At 53.0% G+C, this 13826-nt stretch overlaps 1 protein-coding gene across 1 annotated transcript in view; it reads left to right on the forward strand.

Annotated features, from left to right (window-relative positions):
* The window catches only part of GALNT16 (polypeptide N-acetylgalactosaminyltransferase 16), a 98181-nt gene extending 95747 nt beyond the window's left edge, over positions 1 to 2434 (forward strand). The window contains exon 15 of the mRNA XM_004262162.3: positions 247 to 2434. Within this exon, the coding sequence (XP_004262210.1) occupies positions 247 to 384 (138 nt within the window). The 3' untranslated portion in view covers positions 385 to 2434. The remainder of the gene's footprint in view (positions 1 to 246) is intronic.
* Positions 2435 to 13826: the final 11392 nt, after the last annotated feature.

The following is a 13826-nucleotide window of genomic DNA, read 5'->3' on the forward strand; positions in this document are numbered from 1 at the left end:
CCCGTGGGCCTCTGACCTAGACAGTGAGTTCTTCGTGCCAGCCTACGGAAGCCAGAGCGTTCAGGAGGAACGGGCTTCAGGCTTGCACGTGGGGTGTGGCCACCTCTTCTGTGAGGGACACACAGACCATTTAGATGGGGGTGTGTCCTAGGGCCACTTGCATCCACGTGTAATGAAGGGATGAACGCTATGATTATTATCAATCATTGTTTTCTCTTTCCCCTCCTTTCCTGCCTCTCCCCACAGAGATGGAGGAGAAAAGCCTCTTTCATCCAGCATTCAGTCAGCGGCCTCTGCCTGGAGGCCAAGACCACCCAGCTGGTGGCCAGCAAGTGCCAGGCCGACGTCCCAGCCCAGCAGTGGCAGCTGCTGCCGCACACATGACCGTAGCCTGGGGCCTCCTGTACCTTTTGCATGAGACTTTGGGACCGGAAGGGGGTTAGGGTGGGGGAGTGTAAAGCGGGCCGTTTCCATCTCCTCACATTTCTGCCGGAATCATCAGCAAACACCACTGCCACGACACACGAGTCTCCAAAGCTTGTACGGGGAGGACGCAGGGGTGATGCCCTGCTGCCCTGGCCGCCACCCCGGCCTTGCCTGGGGAGAGGAGCAGGTCAGGATGCTGGACTGCTACTGGGCAGAGACTGGGCAGGAGCCCTGGCCCTTTGTTACCTCCCTTCACCCTTCCGAGGTCTGGACAGTGGTTGGGGGCCTCCCCTTGTTGGCTGGGGAGAACGAGGGCAGCAGCCCACGCGGGTCCCGCTGGGCCAGGGGTCTGCCTGTGGGATCGGGCACGAGAGGAGAATGTGGGCAGTGTGGACGGGGGGCAGGCTGAAGGCGGAGGAAGGGGCAGCCTGCGGGGCAGGTGGAGAACAGCAAGAGGTGAGCAGCTCAGTGGCCTGTCCCAGGCAGCTGCTGGGTTGGGGGCGGGAGGGATAGGATCCAGGGCAAAGGATGGGTGATCTGCAGAAAGACGAGGACGGAAGAGCAGCATAGCACTGAAAAGGCTGGGTCTCTCCCCGGGGACCTAATTCCTCCCACACGTACCAGCCCCAGGGACAGTGCCTCCGGTCCTGCGCTCTGGTTCCCACGCCTCAGCAAGGGGCTGAAGGGGGATCTCCAGGGGCAGCCTCAGGACACAGTTTATTAAACAGATCCCACTTCTATGTGGATACGCGTCAGGACAAGACCTCTCCCTTGGGCCTTAAAGACCAGCGGGTGCCCTGGCTCCCTGCCCGCTCGTACCGTGTGGACCCCATAAGGACAGACACCACTGAACAGCCCCATCCTCCCTCTTAGTTTTTGACTCCTGCCTTCTCAAAAGCCCTTGCCTCTGTAAATACAGCGTTACAGGGTCGGGGGCAGGGCGGTAAGCACGGGACCTCCGTTCTGGAAGCATCCCTAGGTCATGGCTAAGCCAGCCAGGCTGGAACTTGTCCTCACCCCGCCCCACTGCCGGAGGGAGGCCCTTGGGGCTCGGCTGCTGCAGTGGCCTGGAGGCTGGCTGGAGGCCCCAGTCTGTGCAGAGCTCCCAGTTCCTTCTCACAACCACTGGGAGTCTCTCCCCTCCCCCAGGGCCTGGTCTTGGAAACGCTTCTGCTGTTTCCCACGTTCCTCTTCCCCCCGCCCCACTGGCTCAGGCAGTGTGATCTTAGGGAAAAGACTGGTGGTACCAGGAACCCTGGTGGGTCTCCCACCCAAAGCAAATCAGCCTGGAACCCCTAGGGAGTTCATGGATTCCAGAAGGCCTAGGAATGTCCTGAAATGGTCCCCCAAATATTGCATTGTGTGCATATATGCATTTTCCTGAGGAGAGGGTCCATGGATTTCCCCAGCTTCTTACAGAGGTCCCTGATCGCCAAACGGTCTGGATTGGAGCTACCAGTCACTGGAGCTGCCATGCCCCTCCCCCTCGCTGCTGTGCCTCGACTGCTGTGGTCCTGCTCCCTCCATGCAGCCCTTGGGGCCGTGGTGCCCACACCCACCCTGGAGGGCTCTCGGTGGTTTCCTCTCACCTCCTGGCTCTGGCTGGTGTGCTCTCAGCAGTGCTCCTGTGCCCTAGCCTGAACCCCTGCGCTCCCCAGCACGGAGCCCTTGGCCCCCAGGGCAACACTTCTCCCATCCTCTGTGTGATGTTTCATCCACCGCCATCTCCCTTGTGCGTTTCCACCCCAGTGGGTAGTGTGGACCTTTGGGGACAGGGAACGTGGGCATCTCTCAATGAATGTAAGAGGACTGCTGCTCAGAGAGCCTTTGAGAGGGCCCCCTCCTTTCCTGTGATCAAACCAGGCTCAGCACTTGTCAGCTGTCCTTTGGGACGCAGCCCTATTCTGTTTTGCTTTTCCTCTTCCTGACCAAAGCATGTGCCACTCGCTGCCCCTGAGGACCTCATCTTTATGAAGAACTCCTGGAATAAAGCCACTTCTCACATGCACACGTGCACCAGCGCCTTCCTTTCTGACTCCAGAGCCAAGGCCTTCAGTGCCACCCTCCCTCTATTCTGGAAAATTGAAACTGAGCACGCTCAGCTCTCACCCCTCCTGCACCTGGTAGCTTGCTCCTCGGCCCACGTGCCCCCCCATACGACCCCAGGTGCTCCTGGAAGACAGGCTGGCTGCTCTGGGGGGAGCCATCAGGTGGGGCAGGCTGGGACCAGAGCCCAGGCTCCCAGGCACCAGCCTGGTCCCTCTGAACTGCCCTTCCTTTCCTCTGCCACGCAAGATGGCAGTGGTAAAAACGCAGGTGGGACGATTTTCCTAGGTAGAAATAGCAAAGTAATTCCAGAAAGAGTCCTACCAGCCTAGCCTTGTTTGATGGGGTAGCAGATACTCTGTCTAATGTTTCCATGGAAACCAATGGAAAGCCCCCACCATTTCTGTGATCAGAAGCTGAACCTACCCAGGTAAAAATAAGCACTGCCTCGGTGCGCACATGAACAGTAGTGGGCAGGCCAGCGCGCCACTGTCTCCCTGAACACAGCCGTTCCCACCCCCGCACCCACCTGGTCTCAGGGCTGCTCATACAGGATTCTCCAGAACTGACCACCAGGCCTGAGGGGCCCAGAGCAAAGCCCTGGCTGGTGACAGTTCCGAGCACACAGCGTGGCTGCAGAGTCTGTCTGTCCCTCGTCCTCTCAAGGAGTGCAGCACACTGCCTGCCGCCTTCTCGGGCCTCTTTCCCGGCCAGGCTGAGCCAGCTTTCCACCTGTCATCTATTTTCACTCCTAGCCTGAAGGGCTCTGGTGCTGGCTTCTCCAGAGTCGTGCTCTCTCTTGCCCTCCTCCAAACCTACCTCTCCAGAGGCCCATTCTCTCTCTCAGCCCCAGTTTTTTCCTGGGAACTAAGACTCTTTGCCCTTAGCCAGCCCCTGGAAGAATCAGCAAAAGCCCTGGGGCCAGCAATTAACCATGGCCTTGGGCCTTAAGTAACCCTAATGTGGCAGAAGAGAGTCTTCCAGAGCACATGGGAAGGGGAGGGCGGGAGGGGTGTCTGCATGGGGCCAACCTCCCATGTCAAGCAGGGAGGGGGTCCCCCGTCCCTGGGCATCTGTGACTTGCCTTCACAAAGGCTCCTCCCGGCCCCTCGGTATGGGTCTCCCCACCCACAGTTGGTAGAATATAACCCAGGCAACATCTCTGTCCTCCCGGGGGTCTGGCACCCCCAGGCCTGGGGAGGATGTCTTCCAGCGCTGAAGGGGTGTGGTCCTCTCCCACCATGGGACAGGAAAGGAAAAACCTGGAGAGGAAGGGCTGGAGTTCACAATGTCCACAACTTCATTCCCGACAATGTTCTCAATGTCTGTGGTATTTCTGTGTGTCCCCCTTGATAGTCTGAGTCAGTTTCCTCCAGAACGAGGGAGGGGGACCAGGGCAGCTTCTTTCATCTTAAAAGTCTTCGCTGCCAGGCCCTTAGTAAAGACCTTGAGATGGAGCAGGGTGGGCCGCTCTCTCCTGACCTGGCAATGAGTCTGTGGGCAGCCAAGCTGGATTGAGCCATCTGGGGACAGCCCTCTGCTGTGGAACTCAGCCCCACGGAGTGTGGGCAAGGGTGCAGCAGGAGTGGGGATCCAGAGACCCCATCAGCCAGGTCCATCCCGCTCTGCCACTTACTAGCTGGAAAGTCATTTCATCTCTCAGCCTTGGTTTCCTCACCTGTGCAATGGGGGTACTCATAGCTCTTGAGGGTCTTTGTGAGGACTGGCTTATTTAACTACTGCGAAGCAGCCAGCCCTTTCTAAGGGCTTAGTTAGTGTGTGTTATTGCTGTTATTAACAAGCGTTTTCTGAGTGCCTGCTGCACGCCAGGCACTTTCCTAGGGGTGAGGACACAAATATAAACAAGGCAAATGTTCTAGAACTAATGTTCTAGCAGGGGAGATGGACAGATAAATAGGCCACCGTAATACCAGAAGAGAAAAGCTACAGGGAAGGCGGGAGCTATGGGAGAAACACGGAGGGGCCTCTCACTGTGGCCTGGGGGCCGGGGAGTCATGGTGCTTCCAGGGCAGCTGGAAATGACATTCTGGGCAATGCCTGTCTCGGGCCGGGTAAAGGGCGGGTTGGATGAGGCCTGGTGAGGCCCGCTGGCCATACTAGCCCAGCTGGAGGCTCAGCGGGCAACTACCAAGTGGCCTTGGCTTTCTACCCTAGTGCATTGCAGCATGGTGGTGATGTGGACCAGGCTGTAATCACAGAAGAGTTATAGATAGAAAATACAGGAGCCATTTCAACCCAGACAGATGGGCCTTCTGCTCCTTGAGCCAGTGACCACTCCTGCAGGGCTCAGTTTTCTTAGTGTGGGGAGGGCAAAAGAAAGGGTGGGATGAGATGGCCTGGAAAATTCAGTGATTCTTATCTGGAGAGAATGAATACAAATGACCAGCAGGTGTTCAGAAAGGCTCGCTTTCTTCTTGCTCCCTGGCTTGGGTTCTCTCTGACCGCTCAAGCCGTCTGAAAAGCAGGCCTGTCTTTCAACAATTCCTCTTTCAAATAAGTTGTCTCTCAAGGTGCATCCAGATAACCCGCTGGAATCGCTTGAGGTGCTTGTAAGCGCGTTTGTGCCCGGGCTCCCACCCAGACCTGCTGATTCCCAGTTCACCTGCGTGATGACACGTGGCCCGGCTGATACGACGCATGTTGAGTCCACAGTGCTCTGAAGCAGGAGGGAGAGAAAGCCACGCAGGGTAGAGTCAGGACACAGTGCACACAGGCCGGCTCTGGACTGTGTACACTGAGTACAGTGGCCCTCGACCCCACTGCGAGAAGGAGAAGCCAAGGGGGAGCTGGATGAATGTGGGGACAAGATCTGGGAGCCAGACATCGGAGCCAGACCGGCGCCCCCATAAGGAGAAATGCCCCCAGCTGGGAAACCCTCTTTGGGAGGGGAAACCAGGGCTGGCAGGAGAGTCTGGGGTTCTGGGTCCAGAACCAGGAGGGAAGAGTCTCCAGGGCCTCGTTGGGACCTCTGCCACCGTCCGGGTGAGAGGCGGTTGCCAGCGCAGCCGGAGGCTGGCTGCAGCACGGGTGACCCTTGGCCCCAGCGCTCTGGGGTAGCTGCATAGCTCCGGGCTCCTCTGCTTACAGGCAAGGGCAGACCTTGCCTGGATGACTCTGCTCTCCAGAGCCTCTTCTCCACAGGGGTGGGAGAGTGGGGGGTTGTTAAGTCAGGTCACAGTAAGCAGTGGGGGACAGCAGGTGTAGCAGCAGAGTGGTGCTGGGGGCCCTCTCCTGGGTGTGTGTGTGTGACCTCAGCCCTGGGCTCATGTCCTGCGGCTGTCGGGGGAGGGCAGGGGACTGACGGATGCTGGGAAGGTGAGCAGGCTCTGGGCAGCGGTTTGGGCTCCTTGTGGATACCCTTCCTGGGTCATGCAGACTCTCACACCTGTGGTATCCTCACCAAGCCCATAATGTGCTGAGCGCCGACCCCACAGAGGGCACAGAACAGGCTCGGAGGAGCCGTGTCAACCACCGACGGTCAAGGCCATCCATCCCTGGACACCAGGCAGCCAGGCCAACCTCAGCTCCCACCCTCTGTTCCTCACCCTGCAATCCAGCCACACCGCTCTGCGTCCTGTTTCTGGAAGGTGCAGTCTGCCTTCTCTTGTCTGTACTTTTGTGTTTCTTCCGCCCTCTACTTGTCATCTCCAAGGGTTGAATGCTATCCCTTTTCCAGGCAAATGCTGCTTCCATAAGGAAACCTGCCCTATCTCCCACCTGCCTGAAAGCATCTCTCTGGCCTGTTTCTTCCTCGTCTTGAATGTTCCTCTCCAGCTGAAGTGAGCACCTTCCTCCTTATGCTGGGAGGTGGACTTTTTTCTGTTGGACTGCAGCTCCTTGATTACAGGACCTATGTCTGCTCCAGCTTCATACAGCACTTCCCAGCACAGTACAATACAGCTGCAGCATAGAGCCCAGTTTTCAGACTCACCGTAAGTTTTGGCTTGTCGAATGAATGAAATGAAAGATTCTAGCTGCATTTCATTGGTTGGTTGGTTTTTGTTTTGAGTGATAAGGCATTTTTGCATTTAGGAATCAGTACACTGCATTCAGAAGGCACCCAATCTCTATTTGTTCATTTTCCCTCTCACTTGTCTTTAAAAGCTTAGGATCTTCAAATCTCCACCCTTCCTACTTATTAGTTGTCTCTGAGCCCTCAACAACAATGCACTGGTGGATTAATGGACTGAGCATTTCCTGGGATCCCAGAATTGAAGAGGGCTACCATGTGCCTTGTCTCATTTGGTGTCCACACCCCCATGAGGCAGGTTCTGGTGTGCCCACCTTAGGGATGAGGGAGTGGCGACTCAGTCAGGAGAAGAAACTTGCCCAAGGACAAACAGCAAGGTGTAAACTCAGTCCCACAGAGGTGCAGGTGAGTGGTTCTCAAAGTGTGGTCCCACAGACCAGCAGCCTCAGCATAGTGTGGGCACTTACTAGAAATACAAACTCTTGAACTCCACCCAGACCTATTGAATCAACACTGGTGGTGGCGTTCAGCCACCTGAGTTTAACAAGCCCCCAGGGGATTCTGATGCACCCTCAAGTTTGAGAGCCACTCACTGGTTTGGTGACAGAGATGGGTCCTGGTCTCCTACCGGAGGGCGTGGGTCACCACCTGGCACAGAGGGCTCAGAGAGCTGACGCTGTGTGTGGCAGACCTGGCCTCTGCTAAGTAGGCTGCCAGATATCTCCGGGCAGAGGGTGGGTGGGCAGGGGGCTTGGCCAAGGTTTGCTGCTGAGCCAGATGTCACATGCCAGCTTTGCTTTGTGTGATTTGAGTTTCTTCCCCAATACCAGCCACAGATGGCTGACTTGGGTATAGAAGAGTTTCCACCCCAGAAGATTCATGAATCAAGGAATCAGCGCTGCACCTCCCAAGCCCACAGGATGGGCATACATTGTGCCATGAGTTATATGACTAAGTCCTTTTTATGGGTCATCCAACTGATGACATTCATAGCCAGTACTATCACTTATCCACCAGTCACTGACAGTCACACATTTCAACTTCTTTATTCCTAACAACAACTCTATCAGGTAGGTGTTTTATCATCACCCCGTTTACAAAGTAGGAAATTGAAGCCCAGAGAGGCTAACACACCTGCTCAAGATTACCCAGCTAAGCTGGAGGTAGAGCCAGAATTTGAACTCATGAGGTCTGACCCAGGGTCCAAGCTCCTCACTGCCCTTCATTGCCTTTCATATATTAGTTCATATCCTCTTACTAACTCACACTTCTGTATTGTTATTTCCCCATCTTGCACTTAAGGAAACTGAGGCCCTGTGCAAAGCTCTCAGTCTTATTCCAGGGCCCAAGGTTTGTCCCCTTACACCCCAGTTCCTTCCATGGCTGATTCCTGAAGCCTGAGCGGTAGGGTGGGCCAGGATTGGCTCTACTATCATCTTCTACAGATGTAGAAACAGGCTGAGAGGCTGAGACGCCCAAAGTCACAGAGCAGGAAATTGGGAGCCCCAGGAGACCTGAGAACGTAACCTTCCGTGACACAGTAACAGAGGCAATTGCTGATGTCTCTGCCTGGTGCCAGGCTCCCCCTCCAATGCTCCGGCCCCACAGGCCAGGGTTCTCTCCTACACTGTCTGCTTTCTCCCTGCAGCCTGGCCAGGGTACTGTTTTCCACACACCTTCCTGCAGTAAGTTTCTTTGTTCTGCATTATTTCTCCTCAGCCCCTAGTTTTGTGCTTGCTCAGGTGGAATCTCCTATTGCACACTAGCCCCTGTGGCTTTGTCCAGCTCGGGTGGGGATTGAGGGTTCTTTGTGGAGCCTGGGAGATTCACCCAGTTCTCACCAGGCACCTAGGTGGTCTTGTATGCTCGTCAAGCACCTGGGCTTGTTTTAAATTTATAACCCAATGTGTCCGTCCCAGTTATTTCTTGGCTGTGTACCATGTGACAACAGGGGTGGCGAGGAGAGTACTGGCCTGGCAGTAAGAGAACAATTGCTCCAACTCTAGCCCAGCCCTTTATGCGCCAGGTAATCTCCAGCACGCCACTTAGGCTTCCTGAGCCTCAGGGTCCTCAACTGTAAACAGGGGTGATGTGGGCAGAGGTCACATGAGAAAATGTCTGTGGTCAGAAACTGGAAAGCATGTGCAGCCTTCTGGAAACTATCAGGGAGGGTTTCTCTGACCCTGGGCCAGGCCAGAGCTGCCAGACCCTGAGCCTGTGGGTTTCCCAGCTGCTAAGGATGTTCTCCAGCCAACAGGAGACGGCCTCACAGCTCAGACGTGGGGGCCCGAGTCCTGGCGTCCGCTCTGTTCCTGAGCTGCTGGTCTGGCTCCGAAACTTTGCTGGTACCACTTGCTTTTACCTTTGAGAAGCAGAGAAGGTTGACTCAGCAGGGGACTTGATGTTCCAACAAGGCTTTGAAAAGCTTCAGCCTGGTGGGGAGGGCCAGGATGGGAGCCGGGAGGGAGGGTTACGAGGCAGAAGCGTGGTTCCATCTGGGGTCCTCTCTCATTTGCGTCCCCGGCCTGACACGGATCAGGGCTCATGGGCCCACCCCCTGGAGCAGAGGGGCTGCGATGACTGTCCTAGGCCCGCGGCCTCTGTCGTTGGAGGCTACACAGGCACGACCTTGGCACTCTCAGCAGGCCTGAGGGGGCATGACAAAGCCACACTTTGAGAAGGCCCCACAGATATTAATCAATGACACAGAGAAAGCCCCTGTGTCATTGTTGGGAGGCCCCTTCCCAGCCCAGGGTTCGCTCTGCCTGGTGGGGCAGAAAAAGCAGCGGCTGGGGAGCCACACTGAAAGCTGTGGCCCGGCTGTTTCTCTGACTGCTGGATAACCTACAGCAAGTCACCTCACCTTTCTGAACCTCAGTCTCCTCCCTGGTAAAACAGGGAAAACACTACCTGCTTCTTAGCGATGTAGTAAGAGCTGAACGAGGTGACATTTGTGAATGGACAGGAATAAACAAAGAAAAGGGGGCATGGTGCCTAGAGGGGTGCCCAAACTCTGTGAGGGGGGAAGTATTTGTCTCGTTTGCAACTGGACCCCCAGAGCTTGACGCAGAGGATGTGCTCAATAAATGTGGATGAATGAACGAATGAATGAGTGTAGCTCAGTGGGAAGCAAACGAGTCTCCTTGGGAAGGCCTTGACTCCAACTTTAGCCCCAGCCCTGGTCCAGGGTCCCCAGGACTCCAAAAGGGGGCGTGTATTCAAGATAGGTACATGTCAGGCTTGTTAACTTTGCAGACAGAGGAGTCCTGGCAGGCCCAGATCTGAGAGATGGACAAATGGATGTAATTCATGGGCAAGAATGCTGGGAGCTTCCCTGAGATTCTCCACCTCCATCCCTAGCCACTGGGGGAGGGGTCTTCCTAAAGGTTCCCTGAGCGTCCATATTTCCCCCTTTTACCTTGAATCGGGGTTGTATTCTACATTCCCACTAGAATGCAAACTGCAGGAAGATAAAGACATATCCACAGCACCTGGTAAACACCTAGCACATGGTAGGTGTTCAATAAATGTTTGTTGAATGACTGAATGAGTGCAATAAAGCTTCTGTTCTCTCAGTTCTGAGAGTCTTTAGCCTTAGAAAGCAGGGTTTGGTGTGCAGGTCAATTTTTTCTCAGCTTTCTCTTCTAAACTGGCTGTTGATTTGGGTTTTCAAGGAATCAGGTGAGGTTTGACCAGTGAAAATACTTTTTCATCAGGCAGGGAGACCCAGCATTTGCAAGTTAATGCCAAATCAGTGCCTGATTAAACAGACAATGAATGTGAGAACAAGGATAATACAGCAGAGATGATGCAGCAAATACAGATGGGGATGCACCTACCTTGTTAGAAAACTGCCTTACATACTAATGAATACATTAAAGGCTAAGGCAGTGAAAACGGCAGCTTTGGGATTATCTAAGGTTTTAGTTTAAACTGGCAGGCAGCAGAGAGAAACTGATGAAGCCTTCTCTGTGGTCCAAGCCTTGGTCTTCTTGAAGTTTCTGCCCAGGGCCATGTCCCGGCTCAGGGTGTTGGAGTCTTCAGTATTTGCATACAAATTGCAAACATCTACAAAGTCTTCCCTCAAGCAATTTTTAAGTAAAATATTATCGCTTCCATGAAGGCTATAATTCCTTGGGTTTTCTCCTCAGCATCCTTCTCACTTAGCAGTCACTCACACTGACCCAGATTTTCCACCTGGGACTATACAGGAGAGTGGGAGGAGCCAAAGGGAGAGGAGCAAAGAAGGGAGTGGGCAGCTGGGCCACTGGGCCTGCTTTTCAGGACATGCAGAACCGGACCTAAGGGTTTTAAGTATTATTTCATTTAATTCTCAAGCCAGCTCTGTGGGGGTAGACATTATCATTATCTCCATCTGTAACGAGGAAATCAAGGTTAGCAGATGTTATGAGTCGCTCAAAGTCACACAGCTAGGAAATGGCAGGACCAGGGCTCCAAGGATGTCTGGCTTCCAGAATTATATTCTTGAACCACACTATCTCTGTAAATCACTTACCCTTTCCAGAGCTTTAAATATACAAGGCAGTCTGGTCCAAATTATTAACAGTGATGTGCAGAATCTACTGATTTGTCCCTAAACTGTTTTCAAATCTGAATGTGCTGAGGAGATGTCTGGAGTTATCTTTAGGGTACGGCTGGCTACATAATTTGCAGGATTTGGTGCAAAATGAAAATATGGGTCACCTAATGCATAAACTATTAAGAATTTCAAAACAATCATAGCAGCATGGGGCCCTTCTAAGCACAACACCCTGAACAAACTGCACACATTGCACGCCTGAGAAGCCGGCCCTGAGTCAGGGTTCTTGGTGGAAACATGTCTATTTTGTCCTGGAACAAGGCATTAGGTCTGGCACATGACAGACATTTAAAAACTGTTGGCTAGGGCTTCCCTGGTGGCACAGTGACTGAGAATCTGTCTGCCAATGCAGGGGACACGGGTTCGAGCCCTGCTCTGGGAAGATCCCACATGCCGCGGAGCAACTAGGCCCATGAGCCACAACTACTGAGCCTGCGCGTCTGGAGCCTGTGCTCCGCAACAAGAGAGGCCACGATAGTGAGAGGCCCACACAACACGATGAAGAGTGGACCCCGCTCGCCACAACTAGAGAAAGCCCTCGCATAGAAATGAAGACCCAATACACCCAAAAATAAATAAATAAAATTTAAAAAAAAACAAAAAACTGTTGACTAACTGAATGAACAATAAATACTCACCTACTACTACACACCAAGCAGTGCTCTAGGCACAGGGGATATAGCAGTGAGCAATACCTACAAGGTCCTGATATGGAGCATATATTCTAGAGGGAGAGAAAAAAAAGTAACCCACAAGATGTACCAGATTATTCTGAGATACTAATAGGTGTTATGCAGAAAGTAAATGGTGCCTATGGGACTCAGTTACTAGGAAGGTAAGGGCTAACTTCAGATGGGGCAGGAATTGGAACTGATGCAAGACCTGAGTGCTAGGAGAGGACTGTCTGGGGAAGAGCATTTGGGCAGAGGGAGTAGTGAGTGCAAGGCCTCGCAGGAGACGCCCTTGGCCAGAATGAAAGAACCGCACAGCTGGGCGGGTACCTCCGTACTGGGGTTTCCTGTGTGGTGAGCTAGAGTCCTGAGCTCTGCTCCCCACCTACCTGTCCATCCTCATTTTGTTCTGCTCCCCCTTGCCGTCACTGTGCCAGTCTTCTCTGAATTCCTCAAATGTACCAACCTCTTCCCCACTTAGGGCCTTTGCACAGCAGATCCTCTGCCTATAACATGTTTCTCCCCCACTCTGGCTGGCTGGCTCCTTCTCATTTTTCAAATCTCAGCTTAATGTCAAGGCTTATTGGGGCCTCTGCCTCTGCAAGCTCCAATAACTCAAAATATTATTCTCTCTCAAAAAAACCTAATGGTTTCCTTCATAATAGTAACCACATTAGTTTTGTGTGTGTGTGTGTGTGTGTGTGTGTTTTGCTTTTTTTTTTTTTTTGCCGTGCCAAGCGGCACGCAGGATGTTAGTTCCCTGACCAGGGATCAAGCCTGTGCCCTGAAGGGGAATGGTGGAATCTTAACCACTGGACCTCCAGGGAGATCGTCGTAACCACACTAGTTTTACTTTTGACTGTAAGCATCATGAAGGTATCATGGATTGGGATTATGTCTATTTCATTCATTTATGAACCCTAGTTGAGGTAATAAAATGAAGTTGACCCCCGAGGCCTACACTCTTTTATAATGGAACCAGATTAATAGGCAAGTGCAGGTGAGAGTAACTCCTTGATACCATAACTCAATTAATTAGCTAATGGATTAATTAATCAACATCTTGAGAACCTACTGATATTATTTAGAAGGAACTAGGGATTCCAATATGAAAGATTTGGTTCCTCCTTCAAAGAGCAGAGAATATCGAGGGAGGTGGACAATCACACCAACAATTCCACACAGTGGGATTAAGAACCATGACAGGGCTTCCCTGGTGTGCAGTGGTTGAGAGTCCGCCTGCTGATGCAGGGGATACAGGTTCTTGCCCCGGTCTGGGAAGATCCCACATGCCACGGAGCGGCTGGGCCCGTTAGCCATGGCCGCTGAGCCTGCGCGTCCGCAGCCTGTGCTCCGCAACGGGAGAGGCCACAACAGTGAGAGGCCCGCGTACTGCAAAAAAAAAAAAAAATAAAAGAACCATGACAGAGGATGCTACTAGAGCTCAGAAGATAGAAGACTGGAGGGATCAGGTGATCAGGGAAGGCTTCCTGGAGGTGGTGATACTGAGTCAAGCCTTAACCTGTGATTAGGGGTTAGAGTGTGTGGGCCTTGTGGACATGATCATAAAAGGAAGGGCTTCTGCAAAGGCAAGCCAGAGGTGACGTGGTGTACTCAAGGGACCGTAAGAAGTGTGGTGGGAGCAGGAGGAGGGTGGTGGGAGCTAAGTTTGACAGGTGGCAAGGTGCTCATCATAAAAAGCCTTGGGTATCAGGCTAAAAACTTGGACTTTATTTTAAGAGTCATAGACAGCTTTAAGAATCTTAAGCAGGAAAATGACTTTCATTATAGAAAAATCTCTCTTCCACAGCAAGAAAGAGGATAGACTAGGAGAGAGTAGTGGTAGAAGCTGTTCTTTTATCAGCAGAACGGCCCCCTCCTTTTCCTGGGAAATGCGCCTTCTCTTGTGGCTTGAATAGAGGCTTCCATTTTGTTAGAGACTGCATTAGTTATCTATCACTGTGTACCAAATTACCTCACAATTTAGTGACTGAAAACAACTCATATTTATTATCTCACAGTTTCTGTAGATCTGGGATCCAGGAACGGATTAGCTGACGGTTCTGGCTCAGGGACATCATGAGGTTGCAGT

Source organism: Orcinus orca, chromosome 2 (genome assembly GCF_937001465.1).
Source record: "Orcinus orca chromosome 2, mOrcOrc1.1, whole genome shotgun sequence".
Classification (NCBI taxonomy): Eukaryota; Metazoa; Chordata; class Mammalia; order Artiodactyla; family Delphinidae; genus Orcinus; species Orcinus orca.